The sequence below is a fragment of the Mauremys reevesii genome, linkage group 3 (genome assembly GCF_016161935.1).
Source record: "Mauremys reevesii isolate NIE-2019 linkage group 3, ASM1616193v1, whole genome shotgun sequence".
In the NCBI taxonomy this organism is placed as follows: domain Eukaryota; kingdom Metazoa; phylum Chordata; order Testudines; family Geoemydidae; genus Mauremys; species Mauremys reevesii.
In genome coordinates, this window is record NC_052625.1 from 101,250,547 (window position 1) to 101,276,295 (window position 25,749).

The 25,749-nt window shown below is 39.9% G+C and overlaps 1 protein-coding gene across 5 annotated transcripts in view; it reads right to left on the reverse strand.

Moving 5' to 3' along the window:
* Positions 1–25,749, reverse strand: part of ADGB (androglobin) — a 222,810-nt gene that overhangs the window by 101,640 nt on the left and 95,421 nt on the right. For all 5 annotated transcript variants that reach the window (XM_039532468.1, XM_039532471.1, XM_039532470.1 and 2 more), the window contains 2 exons: positions 19,339–19,483; positions 6,681–6,726 (listed from right to left, as the gene is read on the reverse strand). In XM_039532468.1, coding sequence (XP_039388402.1) covers positions 6,681–6,726; positions 19,339–19,483 — 191 coding nt within the window. The remainder of the gene's footprint in view (positions 1–6,680; positions 6,727–19,338; positions 19,484–25,749) is intronic.

Below are 25,749 nucleotides of genomic sequence, written 5' to 3' on the forward strand. Positions count from 1 at the left end.
TTGTGTGATGAAGTAATAAAGAATGCAGGAATAAGACACAGTGACTTGTTAGTGAGAAATGAGTGGAAGGCAGCCTCCAGCTGCTATGATAGTCCAGACAGGACAGTAAGGAATGTGGAGGAGAGGAGCCCAGCATCCCTCTGCTAGTCCAGGGGCAATTGAATCTTTTTTTTACACATGAAGGGTGGGGGCTGACAGAGCTCAGCCCCCTGTTGCTATGACGATGATGGTTATCAGCCATACTGCACCATCTACCAGGAAAAATTAGGGCCAGGCACCCTTGATAGACCTCACCGATGCTAGTCTGCATGGTTACCAGTCCTTTTGCACTGCCCCATGTGCCAATAGGCTGATGACGAGGACGGATACCAGTCATATTGCACCATCAGCCACCCATGGCGGGGGGGAGCAAGGATGTTGGTGTTGAGTGCTGCAGCATCGGGTCTATCTGCAGCATTCAGTAAAGATAGGGTGACATGTTAAAGAGTCAAGAGAAGATTGTTTTCCCTTTCACTTCTGGGGGTGGGTAGGGGGTGCGTAAATTGCCGAGCTATGCCCTGACCCACCGCAGACACTGTGTTTGACCCTAGAAGCATTTGGAGCTCAGCCAAGAATGCAAATACTTTTTGGAGACTGCAGGAACTGTGGGATAGCTTGAGTCCTCCAGTCCATGAGCGTCCATTTGATTCTTTGGCTTTCCGTTACGTTTGTCACGCAGCAGTGCGCTGAGCCCCTGCTATGGCGTCTGTCTGGAGATTTTTTTTAAATGATTTTGAATTTCGTCTTCTGTAACGGAGCGCTGATAGAACAGATTTGCCTGCCCTTACAGCGATCACATCTGCATGGTCCATGCAGGAGCTCTTTCTTTATTTTGATTTTTAACTGCATCGCCACACGTGCTGATCTGAGCTCCACGCTAGGCAAACAGGAAATATTCAAAAGTTCGCGGGGCTTTTCCTGTCTACCTGGCCACTGCATCCGAGTTCAGATTGCTGTCCAGAGCGGTCAGTGGTGCACTGTGGGATACCGCCTGGAGGCCAATACCGTCGATCTGCGGCCACACTAACCCTAATCCGATATGGTAATTCCGATACTAGCGCTACTCCTCTCGTTAGGGAGGAGTACAGAAACCGGTTTAAAGAGCCCTTTATACTGATATAAAGGGCCTCTCAGTGTGGATGGGTGTGGCGTTAAATCGGTTTTACGCTCCTAAAACCGGTTTAAACGCCTAGTGTAGACCAGGCCTACTTTGGAAAATGTTATCTATAGGCCCCAGTTCTGAAAGCTGCTCCATGTAGGTGGATCTCAAGAGCCCTATAACATCCCACTGAAGTTAATAGGCTCCACCTGAGCGCTGGTCCATTCACATAGTTCTTATAGCTGGACTAGGGTCATAGACCATTTCAGGACATGGAAACAATGAGAAACAGAAGGTTTTTGAAGCTGCTCTCACTAGGTATTTGAGCAAATAAAGGTAACAAAGCTTTCTGAAACAGTATCCAGGATAAGCCAGTTTAGACATTTCATCTTATTTCTAAAACAAAACACCCAATAGGGATAAGTCAAACTACTTGCTGGAGATTCTAATACTATTGCAAGTGAACACAGGGTGCCTGACTGTCCTCAGATAGTTCATGTATTTGACTACCCATTGACTTGAAAATAAACTTCTAAGAGATAAAGGTACTGAAGTACCAGTCAAATAATCTGATCTTTTTAGTCTTAGAAAAATGTATATTTCAGAATATTGCTCTTAAATAAAACATTTCTTTAAAGTGGACATGATCCTCCCATTTTTTGGTTTGTGATTCATGCTGTGACATGTTCTATGAAGTTGAAAGTGTCACAATAAATTATTTTGAAATAACATGAGCTGACTGGTACAGGCTGATGTAATACATTATGACACAATATAAAGCATTAGGCCAAAACATTGTTTTTTAAAGCGAGATGCTTTTTAAAAATAAATCACATATTTTTAAAAGAATTGTTTAGCTAATAAATTATGAGTCGATAACAAATTGCATTTGTGATGGGTTGTCACCCCTGGGGTGCAGTCTGGGAACTGTGGGAACTACTGCATGTCTCTAAGACACACAGCAGAGTTGGGGACACAGCTAGCCTCACCCTGTTATCACCAACAGGACAGCAGGTGGCACCACTCACCCAAACTGGGCTACCTGAGTGTAAACAGCAAACCCCAGTCAGTTTCCCAGCCCCTCAAGCATGCACCTCCCTTTGGAGTATAAGCCCAACATTATATGGTCTTGCACTGCACAGGGATCTGGACAGTGTAAGCTCATTAATATGTCCACCCCTCTCTCAATGTGAAGAGGAATATACACACTTGTGGTAACTAAACAGATTTTCCCCCAGACACTTCACTTAAAGGCACACTGGTTTAGGTTAAAATATAAAAAACATATAAAATAAAGTTTATTAACTACAGAGATAGATTTTAAGTGATTATAAGTGATAGCAAACCGATCAAAGTAGATTACCTAGAAAAGAAACAAAAACACAAATTAAGTTTAACATACTAGAAGGATAGGATTTGAATTAACAATCTCTCATCCTGACTGACGATACAAGAAGGCTTGCAGATTCTCAAAGCACAAGCTGTACTTGCTTTGCAGTTTGGGATCCCCACCCCGATTCCAAGTCCTTTTCCTTAGGAGCTTCTCTCAGGTTTTGAGTTGTGGGGCAGTGAAGAACAACAAATGATGTCACTCCCTGCCTTATATAGCTTTAGCATATGGCGGGAACTCTTTGTTCCAAAACCAGTTCCCAGACCAGTTTGTGGAAAAATACAGGCCCCCAAAATGCAGTCCAGAGTCATGTGGGCTGGTCACTTGCCCTTGCAGAGTCATAGCAGCCATTACTTACAGGCTGTCTGGAGCGTTCTCAGGAAGGCTCACGGGGGAAGGGGGGGAGATAAGCTTCTCCTAAGGTCTATTGTTTTCCCTAATGGCCCATTACCCTGAATGAGCAGCAAAGAATCCTGTGGCACCTTATAGACTAACAGACGTTTTGCAGCATGAGCTTTCGTGGGTGAATGCCCACTTCGTCGGATGCCCACGGCTACCTCTCTGAAACCATGAATGGGCTCTTCACAACCAGCTATTTAGACTGGAAGCATCTTGTCTAATGAGTACCGCCCAGGTTTGACTACATATGAAATACAGATATATAGTCAATATTCATAACTTCAAATACAAAAATGATATATGCACACAAATAGAATATCATATTCAGCAAATCATAACTTTTCCAATGACACTTTACATGACCTGTTTTGTACAAAATGTATCAAATTATGCCATAATCATTTCATAATATCACTATGAAGAATATGAGGTGCATTGTCATAGCATTATTTAAAGAAAATAACTGTACCTCAAAGCCATTAGGAAAGCATCCCATGGGAGCCAGGAGCTCCAGCCTCTGATGCCTGTAATTATTATGTATATTCATCAAGGGTGTGTGACAGACTATACTCATGTTCACCCTCTGAATACTATGTAATAATCTTTGTACAAAATATGCTTTGTAATGTATCATCTGAAAACCAATAAATTGCAGGTCAGTATTGTCCTGGTAAAATATGTTCAGCAACATTCCCTTGTATGGTGTTATGGGAAGTTATAAGAGTCCCTTGTATGGTGTTATTAACATGTTTCAAACCCCACAGCGCTGCCCAAACGGAAGTTGGCAAACAGGTCTGTCCTAAACAAAGGAATATGTGCCCTGCTTACTGTGCATTTAAGCAGTAAACAGTCATCAAGCAGCAAGGGAAGAAAAAGGAAATTCAAACAGGTGAGAAAACCAGCAGGGAACATCCTTCCACATAAAAGCAGCAAAGAGTCCTGTGGCACCTTATAGACTAACAGACGTATTGGAGCATGAGCTTTTGTGGGTGAATACCCACTTCGTCGGATGCATGCATCTACGAAAGCTCATGCTCCAATATGTCTGTTAGTCTATAAGGTGCCACAGGACTCTTTGCTGCTTTTACAGATCCAGACTAACACGGCTATCCCTCTCATAACTTCCACATAGACTCATTGTCTCCTGGTTCTGAGTTGGAAATGTTTTTCAAAAGGGGGACTGAAACTTTAAAAAGGAGGGACAAACACCCAAAGGCACCCTTCTTTCTCTCCCTGCCCATTGCATTTACTGCACCTGAAGAGACAGAGGAAGCAGCCATTGGAGTCTGTGGGAGGGATCCTGACCTGCGAGTTTGGTCAATAATCTGCTGGAGCATGTGGTGAGAAACTTTGCTTGAATCTAATATAGTTTGTTAAGTTAGGCATTAGTAAGTGTCTTATCTTTATTTTTCTTGTAACCATTTCTGACTTCTATGCTTCATTACTTGTACTCACTTATAATCTCCCTTTGTAGTTAATAAACTTGTTTTATCTAATCTAGTGGGTTCAAGTTGAAGTGTCTAGGTAACCCCATTTGGCTTAACAAATTGTGTGCATATTATTCTCTGAAAAGAATAACAGACTTAATATATTTGTTCTGACCGGGAAAGGATTGGGCAGTACAGGACATACGTTTCTGGGGGGAAATCTGGGACTGGGAGTATGTTGGGGTCAGCCTGTGGTGATTTTTAAGGCTGGTAAGAACCAAGGTGTGACTGGCTGGCTGCAGTGTACACACAGACATAGCTGTGAGAGATTTGTATGCTGGAGGCTGTTTGTGAGCTGCCCAGGTTGGAGGCTGCAGCAGCAAAGCATTGTAAACGGCAGCATAGGCAGCAGTTGCACAACAATACATTAGTTTGGATTGTACCCTGGTATGTCATAGGATATCCTGTTCTCCACACAAAGTCCAAATACAGGAGGAATTACAAGATTTTGGTGAATACAATCCAGCATGGAGGCAGTGCACAGGGAACCTAGCCACAAAGAATCTGGGTTGCCTGGCCACCACTAGTATCATAAGATGTATGGGAATGACTCTCCATGCTGTGTGTGAACCCCTGCACAGTAGTGTGAAGAGAGATTTCAAAACCAGGCCAAATGATCTGCTGTAGAATGACAGACAACCCTCACCTGATGGGAAAGGAATGGAGAGAGGATTCTCTGGCCTCACCCATAGTTCATCTCTCCCATCTCCTGCACAATGTCTCCACTCCACACAGGTGATATGCATCATTACATTTCCCTTCCACACCCAGAGTGCCCAGTGACGCTCTGGGACCGCAATCTGAACTTGGATGCAGTGGTCAGGTAAACAGGAAAAGCCAGAAGATGAAATTCAGATCCTTTTTAAAAATCTCCAGACAGACGCCATAGCAGGGACTCAGCGCACTGCAGCGGAATCAAATGGATGCGCATGGACTGGAGGACTGAAGCTATCCAGTCCCTGCAGCCAAAAAATTTATTATTTTGCTGGCTTGGCCAAATGCTTCTAGGGTCAAACACAGTGTCCGGTAAAACATCCTCTGCTCTTTTACATGTGCACCTATCTTTTACTGAATGCTGCAGATAGACGCGATAGTGCAGCACTCAACACCAACATCATGATGGCAATCCATCCTCATCAGCTATTGGGCCTAATTTTTTTGGTGGGATGGATGTGGTGCATATGGCTGTAACCCCATCCTCATCAGCAAACAGGGGCTGAGCTCCATCAGCCCCCACCTGGCAGTGGATGGATGCTGGGCTTCTCTCCTACACACTGCTTTATGTCCTGTCTGGACTATCATAGCAGCTGGGCTGCCTTTTCTCATCTCTCACTAACAAGTCAGTGTGTCTTATTCCTGCATTCTTTATTAATTCAAATAGCACAGATAATAATTTCTGCAGGCTCTGACACAGAGCAGCTGTGATATTAGGCAGCACTGATTCTATTTTTAGGACTGGTAGCCATGATCATCCTCAGTTCCAATTTATGGAAGGTTTGGATGGTGCAATATGGCTAGTAACCATCTCTGCTGTCATGCAAAACAAAAGCATGTGAGCTGCAAACAAAGCTCCATGATTGCCATGCTATGGCATCTGCCAGGGCAATCCAGGGAAAAAGATTTAATGTGTTTAGTGTGTGCGCGCGCACCGATTTTATAAAATCTGTTTAGTTGCCTTCTTGCACAGTGGAAGAGTACTAATAAGGAGAGGTTTCTCTTCATGATTACCCTTCCCACAGGGATCTCTTCAATTCTGTTCCCTTTCAGCCTACAGTGCTACAATATTTTCACTCCCTTCTTCTGCTAAGACTCAACATGCATCTGAATAAAAATATTCAGCTTTAAGTATGCTCAAAACTGCCTCCCTCCCTCCCTACACACATTTAAAATGTAACATTTCTCACAATGAAAGCTCTCATTTATTCTTGCCTTTCACTTTTTTCCCCTAAATTAAAACAGCATTCATAATGATCAGGAAAAGACAAAAACAGCATTATATATATATATGAAAGAAAATTGTAAATGTTTCAGAAGTATTTATTTTTCAAAATATTTATGTACATTAATTAAAACCACTCAAGACTGCAGAACAAAACCTTTACATTATATTTCCAATTCTCTGAAATCCCTCACTATGGACTAAGTCCTGTTCCCAATGACGTTAACATTTTTGCTATCGATTTCAATAAGAGTAAGATTTAGACCCAAAGGCATATGAAATCAGTGAAAGAATGAACACGATCTATTTTAATCACAAATAGATTACCTTTAGTGGGGCCTTCTGTGTTATGCTGTTGAAAGAGGGAAGTTTCCTATATGGGGAAAAATAAAATCTGGTCATGATAACCTTACATTTGTAGGCCTGGCTACACACATGTTGCTGAGAAGTAAGTTTAAAATAAAAAAAAACCCACAAAACAGATTTCTATATATCTCTTAATATACAATGAGACAATCACTTATGGTTACCCCACTAACATGGCTACCCCTCTGACATATGGTTAAGTTAGACTATCTAGCAGGTATGTTATATCTACATAATACATCAAATATACAAACTAACACAGTTCAAATATGCAGCCCAATGGGAGTTGTGCCTCAGTAAGGATTCTAAGATCTCATTCTTACTGATTAAACTTTGTCTTTTTAATATTTATTTATGTATAGTTTAACTGCGTCAGAACAGACAGGCAGCTTGGTTAAACTCAAAATCTGGAATGGTATCCCTAATTACAGTGATTTTTTTTAGCTGACACCAGTAGTTAATAGTACAAAGATGACTGAGGGTATGACTTTAGGCACACTTAAATTCAGAGGGCTATATTTAATGATGAAGAAACCAATAACCAGTAAAAAATGAAAATGAAAATGAAATGAAAGCCATGCCATAGGGAAGCTGTAAAATAATTAAGATGTCAGAATTTTCCGTATACTTTTAAGTTACCAAAACTTTAACAAATAACACAGCAAGGATTACAGACAATTCCAAAATTTTCTTTTTCTTTGAAAACACTACAAAAAACATATCTAAAATAACTTCTGAAAATGTGTGATATAAATGCATGGTGTGTTCAGTGGCATAAAGGTTTTTATTGACAATAGGTTGGTATAACTTACATATTTCACTTGTGGTAAAGCCACTCATGAGTCAGATAAACTTAGCAAACTAATGCAGCAATACTCCTGTGCTATACCCCATCATGTGTTCTCTCATACATAAGTCACAATACACATTCTTACGACTTCATATAGGCTGTACAGATACATAGGTAGATGTATATGACATCATACTATTATCGGTTTTTTAGTACAGTGAGATACACTGATAATCTCAAACAAGTATCAGTACAAATAATACACCACCTCAGGTGTTCTATGCATGCACCATATTTTGCAGGAAAACTATTTCAAAAGTGTTAAGAAGGTTTATGAAAATACTATTGTTACCGCTTTTCATAATCCTTTACCTATAAAACCACGTTTCCTTTTTTATTATGATTCCAGCTATGCAGTTCCACATACAACAAAGCAGTTATTTTAATATATTTTAGAAATACCTCAAAATTAACTAAAATAGCTATTTTAAAGAATCATGTTGTCATTACTTAAAACTTCATTATCATATAGCCTTCTGGGGATAGAAATGAGTTCTTTATCCATATGGAAAGGAGGGATTTGGGACATTTTAAACTAATACTGTCCTAGGCCTCAATATTGCCTGTTGTGTACTTCAGAGCAGTGCAATTTTGGAAGAAGATTCCACATTTGAAGGGAAGAATAAAGAAGTTTGCTTGTCAGGTTGCCTGTTTCAAAAAATGGAGGCTGTTTGAATCTGGTGAGAGGTCTGGAATATCAGTCTCACACAGAGATGAATTCATAGCAGAGTGCTGATGGGACAGAGATGAATGCTATCAATCATATGGATGAGCAACTTACTAAATGTGTGTTGTGTGTCTACTAAATATACATGCAAACAGACATGTATGTATGCGAAGACGTGCATTCTGCCAAACTGTGGTTCTGAGAACTAGTGAGTACCAAAGTGGGAGTAAACACCTTCAGCACCCAAGCAATGTAGTCATATCATCTTGCAGATGCACACTAAGCCATTGCACTTGTTAAGGCTTGCAAAACAGATGCACTCCCTTTAGCATTGTTTTCGTGGCACATTAGGCAAGTGCCAGACGGGGCTTTGCAATGGCCATATATCTACGCCTTTCAATCAAGACCTCATGTTGGGGGATGCAGGGACAATCACATAGTAAAGTCCATTGGTTTTACAGTTATGTATGGTAAAATTTCTGAATTAACATTGCAACAGATATAACAAAAGGTGTTTTATGGAAAAACAAGTCCCTTAAATATGAATTTAATATATGGGGGCAGAGACTTTGCTGGTGTAAACTGTCATAGCTACACTGACATCAAGCTGAGGAAGTATCCTTTGGTAATGTGGCAATATTGATAAATGAAGCTCCCTTCATCAGAATGCCCAGAGAATGGCAACTACACATAAAATATATTTATTTAAATGAACTAATTTAATATTCATTAGTGATATGAGAAGCTTTTTTTTGTAAAATCAAAAGGCATATTGCAGGAGTCATGAATCACATATACTGCAACATTAATTTAATCAAGCACTAAGAGGAAGCAGGGTCAGTTCTATTTTCTGATATTGTTATTTCCCATGTAGCATTCCTGCCAGACAGCAAAAATTAAAACTTATTTTTAAAAAAAAGATATCGGTAGTAAGCAGTAGGATGAAAATAATAGGCAGGCAATACCTTATATTTACAGCTACTGACATATTATAGAGAATTCAGGCTATTCGGAAGTGAAACTCAGACACAAATATAGCAGCTTTACTAATTTTCTTCACTACAGTTGTTCCAGCTAACGCTGAAGATCTTTGTATAAGTGTTAATCTGAAGGAGCAGTATTTGAGGTGACGAGGGTCGGAAGGGGGAAGAATGTGGTTATTTTCAAACCAATCACACAGGGGAAAACAATTTAAAAAGTTGGAACATACCATATCTCCTTTCCCCAATCCTTCTCCTATACTTCCCACCCCTCAAATAAATTAATAAAAATAAAAGTAAAAAAACCTGAGCTCTGGAAGAAAAAATAAAGCCCAAAATATTTGTATTGCTAAAATGTAGTACAATGTTCATAGCACAATTCCAATAAGACTCCCTGCACTATGATAAGATCCTAGATCCATCGTCTTTAATGCCTTGGTTGTGACTAGCTGCTGCTTACAGTATTTGTGTCCTCCAAAGCTTTAATAAAAAAAGCTGAAATTGCCACAATATGCACTATGTTTGTGTATTCTGAAGTGTATGTCGGAGTGCAAATGTTTTGCTAGGTATTCCCAGAGCCAGCCTATGTGAAATGCAAAGCCCTCAGGCTCCATCATTCTCTTGGGGACCTAGAAATGTCAGGGCTAATCTGTTTTCATTTTAAAAAATAAGTACATTTCTAGCTCTTTTCCATGGAAAATAAGGAAAAAGCAAACATCATTAGGGTTAGGAATTTGTCACTGAGTTTTCTTACAGATCATAACTTATTCTCAAGCTGGCCTTTTGGCTTCATGAAACACCTGGTCACAGATCCCTAGATCTTTGGGGAAACACCAGAGGAATCTGTGGTTGTGACAAGCAGTACTGCCCAGGCTGCTGTTGCTGCAAGCTTGCTCCCAAATGGTTACTTTCAACTGAGATGCCTTCTCTGCTGCACAGCTAATGTGGCCTCTAGTCAAAAGAGGAGGCAGATTAGTAGTGTAAAGTGGAGTCAGCAGCAACTGGGGCCAGGTTCAATATCTAGGCTTCCTCTTTACAAAACAGAATCTTCTTGAATCCCCAACTAGTAATCTAGGAAAACTAAACACCACCGTGGGTGCCTTTAAGAGGCAATACTTTCCCCACTCACAAGCAAAGAGTTTGCTATAACAAATGAAAACTTTTATTAAAAGAGACAGGGAACCCAGCATTAATTTGGGAAAACACCATAACACTGATTCAAAAGCACATAGCCAAAAGCCCCGCGGAACATCGTGCAGTGTCCTTTGCCTCAGTTTCACACCTTGTGATGTGAAAGTGTGAAGAACAAATGTCCCTTTATCACACCACTCCGCTTTCCCACCGCTGCACTGCACTGTTGGTTGTCCTTGGTGAGCGAAGAGAGAGTTCTGAGCTCCCATTGGCTGGGAACGGTGAACCGCGGCTACTGGGAGCTGCAAGTGGCCGTGCCTGCGGACAGTCAATGTAAACAAACTGTCTTGGGGCCCACCAGTGGACTACCCTGATGGGCGGTCCGCAGGTTGCCCACAACTGTTCTAGATGATCTTGACATGATTGTACATTTTAAGTGCTATGGTACAATTTAAGAATAACCCATCACCAGTAAGCCAGGAAACTAAAACACAAATCCCACTTCCCTTTAAAAAAAAAATCCACTTCCTCCTCATTCTTCTACCTTAATGTTTCCTACAACATGACATATTTTTAGATTGTACAAGTTGTTTTCTGCTCAACAAAAGGTGACAGAGATTCTCCACAACTGCTTGTTTCTTATTCCCACTTTGAATATGGTGTTGAAGAAAATATCAGTGGGTGAGGATATCCTTTGATAATGGTCTGGGCTGGCTCCGGGCACCAGCATCCCAAGCAGGTGCTTGGGATGGCAATCTGCAAGGGGCGGCAGTCCCTGTGTTTTTGCCCCCTAGCAGCGCGCCGAATTGCTGCCACGGACGGCGGGGCAGTCTGTGCGCTGTTAGGACGGCACGCAGGTTTCCATGGCGGCGGCAATTTGGCGGCAGCTTCTATGTTCAGCTGTCCACGTCGGCGCAGCTTCTGTCTTCCAGCTGCCGTTTCACTTTTGCACTGAAAAATGTTAAACCGTCCCACAAACCTATAGACTTTTCCTTTTATGTCAACTACCCTTTTGACAGATTTTTTTATTCTTTTTTTTCTGAACTCTTCTCAGGCTTTTGGTAATTATTTTTTTTCTTGTGTCAAAGATAAAGGCATTTAAGTTGGTAGTGTTAAACTATGGTGGCTTTAAGGCCAGTTGCAGAGGTGGCAGCAGTGAAGGCATTGCTCCATTCGCTTCCCCGCCTTTCAAGGATGGGAGGCGAACCCAGATGAACTCACTTTTGAATTCTGGGTCTTCACTGACCAAAGACAACTGTGAGTAGGATGTTAAAGGGACTTTGACACCACAAGGCAAAGGACATTGTCCAATGTACTGTGGGGTGGGTGTTTGCATCTGGTTACATGCTTTTGAAATATGGTTGTGGTGTTTTCCCAAATTAATGTTGGGTTCCCTTTCCCTTTTAATAAGAGCTCTCTTGTTATACACAGGCTCAGTGCTTGTGAGTGAGGAAGTATTGCCTCTTAGAGGCACCAAGGGTGATATTTTGTTTTCCTGGGTTCCTCGTTGGGGGCTCAAGCTGATTCTGTTTTAAATTGCTAAGAGAAACCCCTAGATATTGAACCTGGCCCTTGTTGTTGCCAACCCACCATGACACTATTTATTTTGTTCAAATTCAAAAAATGGTAACCATACACAATAAAATCTATTTGATCCTCAAATAAAGCTGTCTGTCATTTTTTTCCACTGACAAGATTTCCCATACTTTATTTCTGCATGCCACTAATGTTGGAGGAATCTATGTTACATATCTAATCTCAGGCAAGATGATGTTGTGAAATCACTGTTTTGAAGATACATTTTCTAGGCATCTAAAGAAAATGCCTAGAAAACTAGGAAGAAGTCTGAAGCGCTTATAATCTAAGGCCTTCGTTCATTTGGGTATGTTTATGCACATGAACAGTCCAACTGAACTAACTGCAGGACTGCAGGATCAGGGTCAAATTTTAGATATGATATGGTAAGTGGCAGTAACAAACAGTAGTGGATTTGGAGGAAGGACATTGGCCAGTTGAAAGACTGTGCAGTTACACAGTTGAGATATATGCACGTAATGGTGAGTTAGTTCTTTAAAAAATTCTATTTTTCACTCACTTCTTTAAGTAAGGGTGTAAGAAGCAGATCTTAAGGAAAGAGCTAAATGAGGAGGGGATAGAAGATTGGCAGACCATAATTGGGAAGGCATTCCAAGTATATGGACAGCCTCAAAAAAAAGCACACACAGTTGGGAAGTAAGTGGATCAGAAAGGCTGGATCATCATTTTCGGAGCAGAGGAAGCTGGCTATGGTGAGACTAATTTGGATATGTAGGTAATGGTGGCCTTATGCGGGGCCTTAAAGGCAAGGTCAAGAAGTCTTTGGTGTGGTAGAAAAGGGGAACAAATAGAAATATTTAAAGAGGATGTGGTTGAGTCAATGGACAAAGATGATGACTTTTAGCAGCTGCATTCTGGATGGCCTAGAGGAGAGCAATATCAGAGAGTATGAGGCTGAAGTAGCTGAGAAGGAAGATGATTAAAAAGGGCAGCAGTCTGAGATTTCTGGATATTGTAGTGCAATAGGTCTGTAATTATGCTTTAAAAGTGGTTAAATGTCTTTGCAATTTGGAGGAGAAAAATTCTCTCCTTTCCAATGGGAGTGGGTTTGGCAGGGGCAAGAGGGCAACACAGGGAAAAGGCTCCAGCAGCTACCTGGTGCCTAGGCAAGCCAGTTATCCAATATTAAGCTGGACAATCCTGCTTTTCTAAGGTTTGTCCCCCATTCAGTATGGTGTCAAAAACAGACATGGTTTTGACCAGTACCAGACAGACTATATTTTCTTAGGTGTTGGCCCCTTATCCATATGTGAATTTCCAAGTACGCATAATTGGAGTTTTAATTGCTGACATAAGCTATTTGTGTCAATACTACATTAATACATTTTCCACTACATTATTGATGTTAACCTCATGGTTACACATACTACAAATCCCCATAAAACATTTTCATGTTTTTGCAGCGTACTTGTTCATTACAAGCTACATATTGTAAAAACTCTACAAACCTTATAACCCTAAGTCAAGTACTTACTGTAACTCATACTACCTGCCAGGCCTTGCTAGGCCTCATGTTAATCACTATACCTTACCAGGCCATAATGTAGCTTATTGCAAAGCCTAAACAAATATTTTACATTTGTTTACCCTTCTTGCATTTTCTAAGCATCCTAACTATTTTAACATGTAGTTTACTGTTTATTATCAGTTATGGACCTCCTAAGATCAGGTGAGAGTCACAGGTTAAAACTTGTGTAAAAGGAATATTCTCCATCCTGGATAAATCAAGTGTGAATTTTAGTTGGCAGAGCTACAAAGAAACAGTCATTCAGGGTCATCTTCTTAAAAGAATTTGACAGAATTGTGTTTTGAACAGCTGACAAATGTATAATCTAATCTTTTGCCTTTTTCTTATCTTTAAGAGGAATAAGCATAAAAATGAATGATAAATCTAATTCTGAACACTCTTTTGTTCAGGAAATAGTTTTTTTTCCCCCATGAAAAAAATGTATGCAGTCAAAAAGAAGGCCAAGAGACTACTTTGAAATGTCAGCCTGAAATTTATACAAAAATAATTTAGACAATTTTTATTGTAAAAGAATAAAAGTGCTTTGAGAACCTTAGATGTAAAGTGGTATATAAGTGCCTTTTATTGGAGGGCCTTAAACTGATATGGTGTAGAACAGTATTTACCCAGCTTATCTCCTGAAGGTTTTAAACACAAAGCTCTTGATGCTTAAAACTGGAGAAAAAGTTATCCAGACTTTGTAGACTACAAGATTAAAAACCAGAGATTGCCAATAATCTGTGTATCAGGGATATAAAGGCTTGACTTTCAGCATTGTTTTTGAATTGCTTATCTCAAGTAAGGACTGCATGCCTCTTCAAAATAAATTCAATATTTCTTTAAAACAAAGAGACAAAGGTGTCCCATGAAAGAAAACTGACCAGCTGTAGCTCTATGCTTCTGAAGGTGATTTTTGCCATTTAAAACATGTGTGTGAAATAAGGAGGATTCTTCACCAATTTATAATCACTATTTTGTCTTTCATGGCAGGCAGTATATGTCTATAAAAGTGCACGCGTGCACACAAACACACTTCTTTTTTCCTTATTTCCAATTTGAATTCCCCATTAATAGGTATGAAATTTTTCACCTGAGATTTAAATTGAGGCAAAAGTAAGGTTCAAGTATAGGTCAATTAGTTGCTCATGACATCTTATATTTCATCTATGAATCAGATTGCCCTCAGACTGACTCCCACTCCCACGTCTGTTCCTACCATTCCATTTTTCTCAATATCTGTCTCATGTATGTTCTTACTTGCCCTTGACTCTCTCTGCTTCCTTGCCCTTTTGTGAAAGACCAAAATTCACAATCAGTGTGGTTTCTACAGCCAGGAACTACAGGAGAAAATTAAAGTAACATTCCAAGCAATGTTTATGCTTCTGGCACACAGTCATCTGTCTATATTTGTAGAAATACAGCGTTTCAACACACTGATTCATCTTAGAATCCTATTGTTTATTATAATTATATTACAACTTGTTTTCACATGTTTTTAAGAGATTTTCATGCACATTGTAAATAAAAAAAGAAATCTAAAACTTGCCATACTAATAACATTAAATATCTTATTTTATATAAACACACATCCTACATAAGAAACAATGTATTTGATTTTAAGAACCTCCCTCCACCAACAAGTTTGGGGTACTTTGTGACAAAACTACACCAATTTACAATGGCTGAAGATCTGGTCCTACATACTTGAAACTCGCTTTTAAAATGTTACAAACAAACATAATCAAGGATATCCACAACGGGAAATGTTTTTATTTCAATACACCAAACCCTGTTTATCTGAGTTTGCCATTTGGTTATGGAACATGGTGTGTCTTAATAAAAGATATTATCTGACTGTTTATGAAGTAGGTCAATAACATCCTCAGTTAGATCTTTGTAATCCTCAAATATAATTTATGACCCTGCTGGTGGGCATAGTGCATCAGATATAAATATTTAAAAGGGAGGATTTTGCCCCTGTTTATATTTTCAATTTGTGCCAGAAACACAGTGGGGATTTTTAAATAACTGGTTCATCTTTGTCATATCTTTGAGACTGAGCTATTAAGGAGTTTGTTGTTTTTCCCCTTTGAGATCAGCACCAACTATGAGTGACTAAATTCCATGGTAATGGCTTTCCTTTTCATTCCTTTCCATATTCTAATCACTCTGCATGCAAAGAATGGGAGAAAAGAAAGTTCATTCTTTATCATTATTTCCTAGTCCAAATACAGGGGAGAACTATGGTAAGCTCTTACGAGTTGGGTTTACGATTTCTTAGTATTTCTGCGTAGTACCTGTGATAAATGAAGGGGCGGTGGGGGTGGTGCTCCCTTTTATGGACACTCAGCCAGACAGTTAGCTATAAAAAACACTGTTAGGAGTTGTTCTCTACTTACTTTACTGTAAAGCGTTAACAAGCCCACAGGTAAAAAGGAAAGGAGTGGGCACCTGACCAAAAGAGCCAATGGGGGGGCTAGAACTTTTTAAAATTGGGAAAAAAACTTCCCTTTGTCTGTGTGTTCTGGTTCTCTGGGAAAGAGAGGAACAGGGAGCAGTTATGCTATGAGAAGCTTTAAGCCAGGTATGATCATAGATCATCAGATCATACTTAGAACTACTTATTTGGAACCCTCAAATGTGTCAGTAAATCAGGGAATGTCTAAAAAGATGCAATTACAGTTATTTCTTTTATTTCTTATTGGCTTGCGGACTCCTCTGTGCTAATCCCAAATGCTTTTTGTTTTGCTGTAACCTTTAAGATGGACCTCAAGAAGGTTATTCTTGATATTTAAATTTTGTAAGTGGGTTTTTTAAATGTAGCAAAAGCCTAAGTTCCAGAAGTATTTTCTTTTTTTTTTTTTAATAAAATTTACCTTTTTTAAAGAACAGGATTGGATTGTTGTGTCCCTAAGAGGTTTGTGCATATGTTGTTTAATTAGCTGGAGGCAACAGCTAATTTCTTTTGTTTTCTTTCTCAGCTCTTCCCCGGAAGGGGGGGTGAAAGGGCTTGAGGGTACCCCACAGGAAGGAATTCCCAAGTGAGCCTTCCTGGGTTCCAAGGGGTTTATTTTGCACTTGGGTGGTGGCAGCATTTACCCCTCCAAGGTCAGAGAGAAACTGTGCCATAGGGAGTTTAATATAAGCCTGGAGTGGCCAGTATTAATTTTTAGAATCCTTGTGGGCCCTCACCTTCTGCACTCAAAGTGCCCAAGTGGAGAATCAGCCTTGACAGCATCTAATACAATAGGACTCGGATATTATTTATTTGTATTACCCCAGTGCCTAGGAGCCCTAATTACACTGTGCTAGGTGCTGTACAAACACAGAACAAAAAGACAGTGCCTGCCTCAAGGAGCTTATAATTGGACTAGGAAGGATTAGATTTTTATCATTAAATGTTGATAAACTTCAATTTCACCATACACCCAGGCAAATTGATGAAAAATATTTCCATTGATAATAATCAAAATTTACAGATAGACAAAGAAGGAAAAATGCTGCTTGAGAACTCATTAAAGATTGAGTTAATGCTATTTAGTTTGTATATTTTGACATAAGACGTTGGTAATTTGTGGTTTAATGGGCAAAGTTTTGACATTTTAAATCTCAATGTCTATTGTTATTAAATAATTGTCTAACCACCCATAAATTCCCACAGCTGCGAACGTTAGTTGATAAAAATAAAAATTGCTTAAAAACGATCAATATGACCCTATTGATTATAAAAACAAAAATCAAATTCTGTCAAGTCTACTTATAATCTGAGTATAAAACAAAAGACAACAGCTGGATATAGACAGAGTACAAGGAAACAATATTAGTCAGCATGATAGGCAGCAGTCTCAGCACACCAGCGACCTAACCATTTTCAAACTTTTGAATGAGGCACTACTGCCTAACAAAGTTCTATTTGTGCTGGATAATATGTGACTGTCATGAACGCCAACCCTTTTCTACACTTTTTGAAAGTCTACAAAGGCTAAATCCTATCAGTTGCTCATGATTTGTACGAGCATAACTGACAGAATGTGTGTCAGTGTTTGAGAACTCAAGATGTATGGGCACTATAGAAGTGCAAAGTATTATTTAAGTTAATGGAAATGTGCCAGTATACACCAATATACAATCTGATCCTCAGAGACTAATTACTACCTCCCCTAGTATGTTCTCTGTTATATGATTTAAATTCCATCTGCCACTTGTTTGCTTGAAAGTCTCCTGCTCTCTGTTCACCATGACTCATTTTAGATATTATGAGTAGCATTTTTTTAAAATGGGTGTCTAAAGTTAGGATCTGAAGCACATTAGAGCAGCAAAGTGCTCAACATTTTTGAAAAACAAGACTTATTTAGGTGCCTAAATATGGACTCAGAAACTAACTTAAAGCACCCTTCTTAAAAATATTGGCCTACATGTCTAGTTTTGAGGGTTATTTATTCCCAAGTAGCTGTGTATCTAGGTAACCTCTGTACTGTAACTGAAATACAGGAAACATATTATAAAACACACACACTAGCAGTGTAAAACCTATGCTACCATATTGGGGTAAACAGTAAAGTCATGTGTGTACAAAAGCCAAAAATGGCTGAGAACTTCAAGGTTGGAGACTAACAAACTGAAAATCCCAGTGATATTGATCCCAGTGATATTGATCCTATTCTAAATAAATGTCTTAACCGCACTTGTAGCTGCTTCCATCCCTTTTCACTGATTCAAGCTTTTTAGGCTTCAAAGTCAGACACAGGCCTTGTCCACACTTGTGGCAGCACATAGGGTAGGTATAGCCATAGGCAGCGCTGACTCCGTGGGAAAAAATTAGCGGGTGCTCTGCACCTACCGGCAGCTCCTTGCCTACTCCACCCCCCACGAGTGTGCTGAATCCCCACTCCTCCCATTCCTGTCACCTAACAGTTGTTTGGTGGTGCTTAGGACTTTCTGGGAGGGAGAGGGAGGAGCAGGAACATGGTGCGCTCAGGGGAAGAGGCAGGGTGGGGGAAGGGGATGGAATGGGGGCAGAAAGGGGGCAGGGCTGGAGTGGGAAAAGGTGGGGTGGAGCAGGGCCAGGGGGAGTGTTGAGTACTCACAGGACAGAGGGGAAGTTGGCGCCTATGGGTGTAGCTATGCGCTGCTGTAAAAAGGAGGGTGTCCCCCAGGGCAGTGTGTATTTACAAGTGTCAGGGAAAGGCTCTGGCAGTGGAGAGGCAGCAAAGAAAGGCTCTGGCATCTCCCTGCTGCTAGAGCCTTTCCCTGCTGCCATAGCCTTTCACTACAGTGGGAAAAGGGTCTGGCAGTGCAATACTATCTTGCTAAAAATAGCAGTGTAAACGGAGAAGGCACTTCTTGGGCATGTAGAGAGCTATGTAGGGTACATACCCCAAGGTTCTGGAGTGTCTTTATTCTACTTGTCTAATCAGTACATCACCATCTACACTGCTATTTATACCTGTTCAAGGGCGGCATGCAGTGTCTGTACTCTACACACCACCATAAATGTAGACATAGCCACAGAGTGACATTCCTGAGGAGAAAAAAAAAAGAGAGAAAGAGAGAGATACTGTATCCATGTTTTCTCTTTTAAAGAGCTGTTTTTCTTTTCTTTATAAACAGCCAAAATAGGATTAGAAGATTTAATGCATGAGCTACATATTGCAAAAAATAGAAAGTTAAAATGGAAATGGTGATATATTGATGCCTACTAGGTAGGAAGACTAACTATAGAAAAGGTAAAAGGCTGGTTAATTTTAATGCAAAAAGAAACAATGCAGTAACAGCGGTTTTTTTTTTAAATCTACATCTATTAAAAATGTTATGTTCCATCTTCCACTGTCATTTGCAGCATAAAACTGGGTTAGTTTTTTGGTCTTTTTTAAATGTAACATTATTACCTGGGAATTATCTTCTGCACTCAAGGATCTCATATTTTGATTCACATCCAAATAAATATCATTTACATTTTCATCACTTTCAATGACAGAAGAGAGGGTGGATGCAGGACTATATCCTCTTTTGATAGTAGATGATGGAAAATGGCTATATAATAAAGAAAAACTCAAACACATTAATACACATACTTGTTTTTAAGGTGTCTTCATAACTATCTTATTTGAAAAATAAGGATTTGATTTACAAAACAATCTACATTTTTATGTCCTTTGTTTATTTTTTCACCCCAATAGGATAGCAGTATACCTAAGCAGTGTCATTACGGGCTTACCACCGCGTGCATACACACACAATATAACTTTTCCATCTAATTTTTTAGGAGGAAGCCATGTACCTGTACAGCAAAGTTATAAAACATCATTACTAATGGTTGACCTTCTGTGGCCACTGGAGAGAACACATCCAGAAGACTGATACCAATAGAGGCCAGGGGAAGCGGGCTTTTTGGCTATAGGAAGCAGTTTTGCTTTTTTCTTCAAAATTGGTCTCCATGGATACAAGACAGACAAAACATGAAAATCTATGTAGAACCCAGTCCTAATCCCATTGAAGTAAATTGGAGTTTTGCCTTTGACTTCAGTGGGAGCAGGAGCTTGTTAGAACAGACTGCTTGGTTATATGGGGACTACATCAAAGCAATATCACACAAATAGCAATTTGATTTAAATGTGTAATTATAGTATTATGGTAATACAATAGAACAAAAGTAAACATGCTTCATCCAGTACTTCCTTAAAAGAGATAATGAAATATTTAAATCTTTAGCAATAATACTGGCAGAAATACCTTTTCTTAAATAATGTCTTAGTATTTATATCTTTGATTAGGATTAAGGTTACAGATTAAAAACAGCTGCAATCCCAGTTACGAGTCTAAATTCCTTACATCATTTTAAAACAGTATTACTTTAAAAAAATGTTGATTTTCACTATATATTTTGGTAACTACCCGTTAATTACATCACAGGAGACTGAATTAGATTGTTGTCACAGAAACCTAATAGAAATTATTTCACCCTTGACAAAACAGGCTAAACAGATCAGAAAGTAATTTATTAAAATATGAAAACATACTACAAAATTCTGCTAATCTGCAAATATTACAGCATTTTATTTATAATTATTACTCCATTTACTATTTCAACACATTTCATTTATAGATATTTCTCCATTTTAAGCATTTCTCCATGCTTAAGGTACCGAATAAAAAATAAGTCAAGCAATTTTCATTATGTATCATCTATATAATTCTTTTTTTACAAATAAAAGGTAAGAAATTTCATCATCTCAATAATATTAAAGAATTATATTATAAGGCAATAACTGCTTTTTTTAAATGGTTGTTTGTAGTGTTGTTGTATTGGTCCCAGGATATGAGGGAGACAAAGTAGGTAAGGCAGAGCACGTCTACATTTACCTCCAGAGCGATCGATCCAGCAGGGATCAATTTATCGTGTCTAGTGAAGACGCGATAAATCGACCGCTGAGCGCTCTCCCATCGACTCTGGGACTCCACAGAGCAAGAAGCATAGGTGGAGTTGACGGGGGAGCGTCAGCAGTCGACTTACTGCAGTGAAGACACTGCGGTACGTAGATCTCGACTTCAGCACCTCAACTCCCTGCCCTGAGCCCCCTGCCACACCCTGCACCCTTTCTGCACCCCCATGGGCAGCATTGGGGTGGGGACTTCGGGGAAGAGGTGGGAAGAGGCGGGGCCTAATGGAAGGGGTGGGGTGGGGGGCAGGGCCAGAGGCAGCAAGGGGTGTGTGTCAGTGATGTGGCCCTCTGGTCAATGCACTAGTCCTCATGTGGCCCTCGTGGTCATTTGAGTTTGAGATCCCTGGTATAGACTGTTGTAATGAGACATAAAACCAGTGTCTCTGTTGAGTTCATGTCTTTTAGTGTCTAGCAAAGTTATGAATTTAAGCTTCCAGGTTCGTCTTTTGAAGGTGTAGGGCAGGTTTCCTTTGAAGACTGAGGAGCTAGATATGGAGGGACTGTTGAAGTGTTTGTCCCTGGGTGACACAGTGTTTTTATCTTTTATCATTCTTCTGTGAGAGTTCATTCGGCAGCATAGTGATTGTCTGGTTTCACCCACATAGTTGTTCTTGGGGCATTTGATGCACTGATTGAGGTATATCATGTTACAATAGTCATATGTAGGACCCATGGATCTTGAAAGGTTTGTTGCGGGGGTGTTGATCATTGTAGCAGTGAAAATATGTTTGCAGGTTTTGCATCTGTTGTTCTGGAAGCGTCTAGTGCTTCTTTGAGTTGATGTGTCTTGGTTATGGGGAGTTTGCTTCTAATGACAAACTTAGCAAGGTTTGGGGGTTGTTTGAAGGTCAAAAGGCAGGGTTCAGGAAAGCTTTCAGAATACGGTTCCTATCAAGCATGGGTTGTAATTGTTTGATGCTACCCCATATAGGTTCCAGCGTAGAACAGAAGGGGTATAGGGAGGTCACATCCATGGTGGCAAGGTTGGTTTTCTGAGGGAGGTTGTTAATGTTGTGGTGTTTTTGGAGGAAATTAGTTGTGACCTGGAGAAAACTGTCCCTTATGTGGTTTGAGGATGGTTTCTACTAGTCCTGACATGCCTTCAGTAAGCGTGTCATAGTCAGATACGATGGGTCTGCCCAGGTTCTGTAGTCTGTGTATCTTGGTAGTAGACAGAACACGCCACACCACAGTTCACACAGGAATTTAGGATATTGTCAAATCCTTTCCCAAACAACTCCAAGAGAAACTCTACAAGTTCGCCCTGGGGTGGGTTCATCAGGGCAAACTTGTAGAGTTTCTCTTGGAGTTGTTTGGGAAAGGATTTGACAATATCCTAAATTCCTGTGTGAACTGTGGTGTGGGGTGTTCTTTGAATTTTGTATAGTAGGTGGTGTCAGAGAGTTGTTGGTTGCCTCATTGACATAGTCATCACAGTTGAGGACTACAATGGTGCCCCCTATGTCTGCTGCTGTGATCACTATCTGGGTGGTTGGATTGTATAGCTGTCCTCTTGGGAGTGGAGAGATTGTGGGGGATGTAATGTTTGTTAAGGATTGAACAGTTGATTTCTTTCCTGAAGCAACAAACATGATGATCTCGTCTATATGGTTTCATCCATTAGGGAGAGTCCAGTCAGATGATTCTTATAGTTCTCAACATTAGTATGCTATCAGATTCTGTGATGGGGCAGAAGTTCAGTCCCTTAGGGAGTACAGATAATTCAGCTCCAGTTAGGGGTAATCTTATGCTTATCTGATGATACTGGGGCATTGTATAGTGTCCATGTGGTGGGTCCTGGTGTCATGATCTCTCCTAGGGGTAATGTTCTGTGAGTCATGGAGTTGATTTAGTTGATTCCATTTTTTGCTTTTTGTGTTTAATGGCTACGCCACTGTGAGCCTTCTCAGGGAACACTGGACTGTGAGTGACTTTGTTACTTCCTTGTCTTCAGCATGAAGGGGTGTATCTTATGGTAGGTGCAATACCAGTGCAATACCAGCCTTTCAATCACTTCTGCCCCACCACAGGACCTGACACCATAATAAAATGTGGAGAACTAAAAGAATTCTTTCCCTGATTCCGACTCAAAGAATTATTTCATCACAAAGACACCACCACCCACAACCTTCACATCCCCACCGACACTCATGAGAGAAAAGAATAATCTGACTGGACACCCCACAGTGGATGAAACCATACATAAAAAAGCATAAAATAATGTTAAGGTTGCACATTTAAGCAACTTAGAAGTCAGGAAATGCCAGTACACCTCTACCTCGATATAACGCGACCCGATATAACACGGTAAAGCAGTGCTCCGGGGGCGGGGTGGACGACTGTGTGCTCCGGCGGATCAAAACAAGTTCGATATAACGCGGTTTCACCTATAACATGGTAAGATTTTTTCACTTCCGAGGACAGCGTTATATCGGGGTAGAGGTGTATTAAGGTTGCCTGTGCAATCTTAATTCAACCCTCTTGTTTGTAAGCATTATGACAGTCTTTAATTACATGATCATATATTATTTTTTCCACAGGATGCACAGTGCTGACCGAATGAGCAGCTAGTCATTTTTTTTATCCTCATCATTCACTGTATTACCCCCATGCATTATTTACTAACCACAATCCAAACCCTGCACTGAATACATAATTATTATTTTCTCATGGGCTTCTGTGGTACTCTCATCATAGTATCTTAGTTCTTTACAAACATTAATGAATTCATCTTCATAACACCAGTGTGAGGTGAAGTGGTAGTATTGTCCCTATTTTATACTATGAGAAACTGAGGACAGAGATTAAAAGCAAAACTGTCAAAAGTATTCACTAATTTTGGGTGTCCAATTTGAAAGGCCTAGCACCTAACTTTTCAGAATATCTAACATTTTATAGCACTTAATATATTCAGAGCAAAGCTTCCAGTAATGCAGTTGCAGTTGTGAGTGCTTCTGCAAATTAGACCACAAATGCCTCAAGTTGAACACCCTGAAAATGAGAAACATATAGTGGTCATCGGTGGAAATTTTGGTTTACATGACTTGCTCAGCAGCACACAGGCATTCTGTGACAGAGATAGGGACAGAATTCAAAACTCCATTTAGCTGGCTTAACCAGGAGACCATCCTTTTTCTTTCTGCAATCCCTGCCTCAGGATAGGTCTACACTTGCAGCATGTACAGTACAGACACTGCATGTCCAGTTAGCATCGGTATGAATAGCAGTGTAGACAGTGAGGTACTGCTTTGGCAAGTAGAGTGCCCTACATGTCTGAACCCTACTATATATATCCTACACAGCTCTCTATCCACCCAAACAGTGCCTTCCACATCTACACTGATAATTTTAGCAGTATAGCATCCCACTGCCAGAGCCTTTCATTGCCATGTGTACATACATGTGGATTTAGCCTGCCTTTCACAGCAGTGTGTAGCTACATGTATCCTACACATCACTGCAAGTGTGGACAAGGTCTCATTCATAACACACCTTCCAGCTTCTACAACTAATGAAGCAGATGTCCTACAGACAACAGTTTCCTTCACAGCACAACCCTGATTTATCCCCAGAGCAAGTGTCCATCCTAAACGAGGCAGGGGTCCTATGGAAAAAATAGTATGTGACCATGTAATTTAAGACTGCATCAAAATGCATACACATAAGAGGGCTGAATTAAAATTGCACAGATAGCTTTAATACTGGTATTTCCTAACTTTTGACTGCTTGACTTTGCAACGTTAATGTTCTTTTAATGTGGTGCTTTCAATGTAATAAAATATATGGTGGTAGAATTCTTCATGAAAGTGCAAAGGAAGGGGCCTGTTAGGAGAGAAGCATTGTTAGCCAGACAGGCTGCACTCTGTTCCTGGACATTTATGTGAAGTTTTTTTATACTCATGTGTACAAAAGTCTTTGATTGTGAGTTAAAACAGCTCAGCTTCCTAACAGTGTTGAAGTATTTGTTACCAGCATTGCAAATGGTTGAAAGAGGCACCTTTGCAAGCATGTTCTGGTATTATCTACTACACTTGTGGAAACATAACTTCAGGAGACACAAATGGCCTGTTGCTCCATATTATCTAAAGGAAGCCAATGAATAGCTCTAAGCCAGCCTTGCAATGGTTTCCTCTGAAGTATGGCTAGAGGAATGACATATGTGCAAAAGGCCACGAGGCTTAATAGAACTGAGAGAAAATCTGAAAGCTATCTGAAGATATTCTGAAGTAGAAAAATCATTCTGAGAAGTCTGAAACCTTTCTTCAGGAGAAAAATTGCTGTCACAGATCTGGAGTGTAGAACTGATTACATGAGCTCCATGAATGTGAAAGGGACCTCTTAGAGGTTCCATTCTTTGGCCCAATGAATCAAACAATTGGCAAAATGTCTTGAGGGCAGAGTGAAATCTCTGAGGCAAGTAGTCTTTTAATCAACAAATCATTGAGTTATGGGTTCTTTTTAAAAGTATAATCACCCTTGTGATTGAAGATCCTTGATGCATTGCCTTTCTGGCAAATCCAATATAAAGTTAAAAATGAAAACTAGCTTCCCACCTTTTCTTTTACATGTGACTAACATAACCATCAGCAATTGCACCCTATACTGTACTTCAGGAAGAACACATTCATAATTACCCCTCAGCCAGAAGCTTCAGAAGAATGCAAAGTGGAGGAAGAGGAGAAATTTAACAAAGAAGCAGATTGAGCAGTATCCATTTCTTCTATCATTTAGAGGTGATTTAAAGTAAATTAGTTCCTGAGGCCAATTTTCATATTCAGCTAAAAATCACACATCACTCATAATTGAGGGGAAGATTATCTTAACATTTAATAACTCCTTAGACATAAGAGGAACATT